Source organism: Rhincodon typus, chromosome 47 (genome assembly GCF_021869965.1).
Source record: "Rhincodon typus isolate 14 chromosome 47, sRhiTyp1.1, whole genome shotgun sequence".
Taxonomy (NCBI): Eukaryota; Metazoa; Chordata; class Chondrichthyes; order Orectolobiformes; family Rhincodontidae; genus Rhincodon; species Rhincodon typus.
Window position 1 is genome coordinate 9,069,887 of NC_063378.1, and position 2,532 is coordinate 9,072,418.

General features: G+C 60.0%; 1 protein-coding gene across 1 annotated transcript in view; it reads right to left on the bottom strand.

Moving 5' to 3' along the window:
- The window catches only part of LOC125487939 (histone-lysine N-methyltransferase 2B-like), an 11,810-nt gene that overhangs the window by 7,027 nt on the left and 2,251 nt on the right, over positions 1-2,532 (bottom strand). Inside the window, exons 3-4 of the mRNA XM_048620600.1 lie at positions 1,877-2,033; positions 631-910 (exon numbers count right to left, since the gene is read on the bottom strand). Coding sequence (XP_048476557.1) covers positions 631-910; positions 1,877-2,033 — 437 coding nt within the window. The remainder of the gene's footprint in view (positions 1-630; positions 911-1,876; positions 2,034-2,532) is intronic.

The window sequence follows — 2,532 nt, forward strand, 5'->3', positions numbered from 1 at the left end:
CGTCAGTCCCACTCTCTCCCCACAGCCCTGCGTCAGTCCCACTCTCTCCCTATAGCCCAGTGTCAGTCCCACTCTCTCCCCACAGCCCAGTGTCAGTCCCACTCTCTCCCCACAGCCCTGCATCGATCTCACTCTTTCCCCGTAGCCCTGTGTCAATCCCCAAACCAATCCCACTGCCCCGTTTACTCCTGTTCCCCCGTGACAATTCCTGAACAAATCCCACTCGCTCTAAGTTATCCCATTGCCTGTTTGTGGGATTGTGCTGTGCACCATCGAGCTTCCACATTACAGCAGGGAGCCGACTCGCAGAATGGAAGCTCTCGATCAGCTGTGCAGCTTCCAAAGCGGGGTGGTAGACACCAGAGAGGCAGGAGTCCAATCGTTCCTTCATGATTCTGCGTCTGCCCACCACCCACCCCCACAAACATTTTCCCTTTTCGAGTCTTTTGTCAGATTCACATAACGGGCTGACGGGACTGGTTACGAGAACTCTGTTTGAACGCTCCGTTTTGGGCAGCGCACCTGACTCTCAGTAACTTGGACAGACGGCACGAAGCTCACAGGGAGGACGGAGAGTGGATATGTGACTAGAGAAGGCCTCGTCGCTCCAGCGAGCGGGAACGTACTTACACACAGCACTGCTTCTTGGTGTTGCGGCCGCCGAACTTGGGCTTGTCCAGGCAGTTAACGCACTTGCCGCAATCGGCAAGGTTACGGCACCCTTTGCAGCTGCCGCACCGGTTCCCACGGCGTTTGGGCTGGCCAATGGCCAGGGGCGGCTTGGCCTCTTCCTCCACCGGAGTCGGCAGCAGAGCCTCGGTCACCTCGGGCATCCCTTCCGCCTCCCTCTCGGTCTTCACGGCAGACAGCACGGGCACCGGGCTCTCAGGCTCGGAGGACGAGGTGTCCGCTGCAACGGGGAGACAGAGAAAGCGGGGGTCAGTGTGACACAGAAGGCCAGGGCAAGACAGCAGGCAATGGCAGGCATGAACAAGAACGGGTGAGGTAGAGGGGGCACGAGGACAAGGTGACAGAACGTGTGAACGAGAGTGTATGAGGACAGGGCGAGGGAACCAGAGCGGGTGCGAGCCACAGCAGGTACAATCGACCATGGGCATGAATGAGAGCGCATGAGGACACGGCAGGAGAATGACAGCAGGTGCAAACCGGAGCAGACATGATGGTCAGCGGGTGTGAATGGGAATGGGTGAGAACAGAAGCAGGCATGAATGATAGCATGTGCGATCGAGAACGGGCACGATCGAGCGGGCGCAGTCAAGAGGGGGCGCGGTCGAGAGAGGGCATGGACAGACAAGCAAGCACGATAGCAGATGAGGTGAAGAGCAGCCGACAGCAACGTAGGTTAGGGACAGATAACACGGTGTGGGGCTGGAGGAGCACAGCAGGCCCAGCCAGCATCAGAGGAGCAGGAAAGCTGACATTTCGGGTCGGGATCCTTCTTCAGAAAAAGACGAGAGTGTGGTGGAGAGCGGGGGGCACTACGGTGGAGGGGTGGGGGAAGAGACGGAAAGAGTGGGCTATAGCAATTTGAGAGGGGGGTGTGGACAGAGAGAAGGGGAGACGGAGAGAGAGGTGGCGATAGATGGGGGGGGGGGGGGCAGGGGGGGGGGAGGGAGAGATGGGGGGGGGGGGGGAGGGGGAGGGGGAAGAGAGAGGGGTTTGAGAGAGGGGGAGAGACGGGGGAGAATGGGGGAAGGGGTCAGAAGTGGGGGGGGGGGGGGGGGCGAAGTGAGAAAGCCGAAACCACCCTGCAGCCCCGGTTCCCTCCCCCTGTTAACTTCCCCCCAGCTCCTGGAACTGTCCCCTCCACCCTCTGTACCTGCCCCCTCCACCCACCAGCTCCCCACTCACTCACCGTCCATTGGTGTAGTCATGATGCTGCCTCGCTCATGCATGGGCAGGGCACTGAGCCGCGGGATGTCGACGGGAACCATTGCCCGCGGTTTACCCAATGCCACTGCGGCACGCCGACACACGTGCTTGATCCGTGGGCCCGGAGTGGTCTGTGCCTGCTGCAGAGAGGCGGGGGGGAACAATAAGTTCAGTTAACAGAGACAGAGACACAGTGAGAGGCAGGGAATGATGGGCAGAGAGCAGAGTGCCGGGGGTCATGTGGGTGAGGGAGAGGGAGAGAGAGGGAGAGGAATGCTGAGTAGGGGGCACGCTAGGGAGAAGGGGAGGATGCTGGGGAGACAGGGAATGCTGGGCAGAGAGGGGAACGCCAGGGTGAAAGTTAGCGCTGGGCAGATAGGATGCACCGGGCAGACAGGGGAATGCCGGGGATGTGAGAGGGAGTGCTGGGTGAAAGGGAGAGAGGGGCAATGCAGGGGAGAGAGGGAACGTCAAGGAGAGAGGGGAACACCGGGGGAGGCAAGCACCGGGGAGAGACGGGAATGCATCAGTATTTACAGGGGGAATCCCCGGGGAATGTGTCAGTATTTACAGGGGGAATCCCCAGGGAATGTGTCAGTATTTACAGGGGTGTGTCTCCAGGGAATATGTCAGTATTTA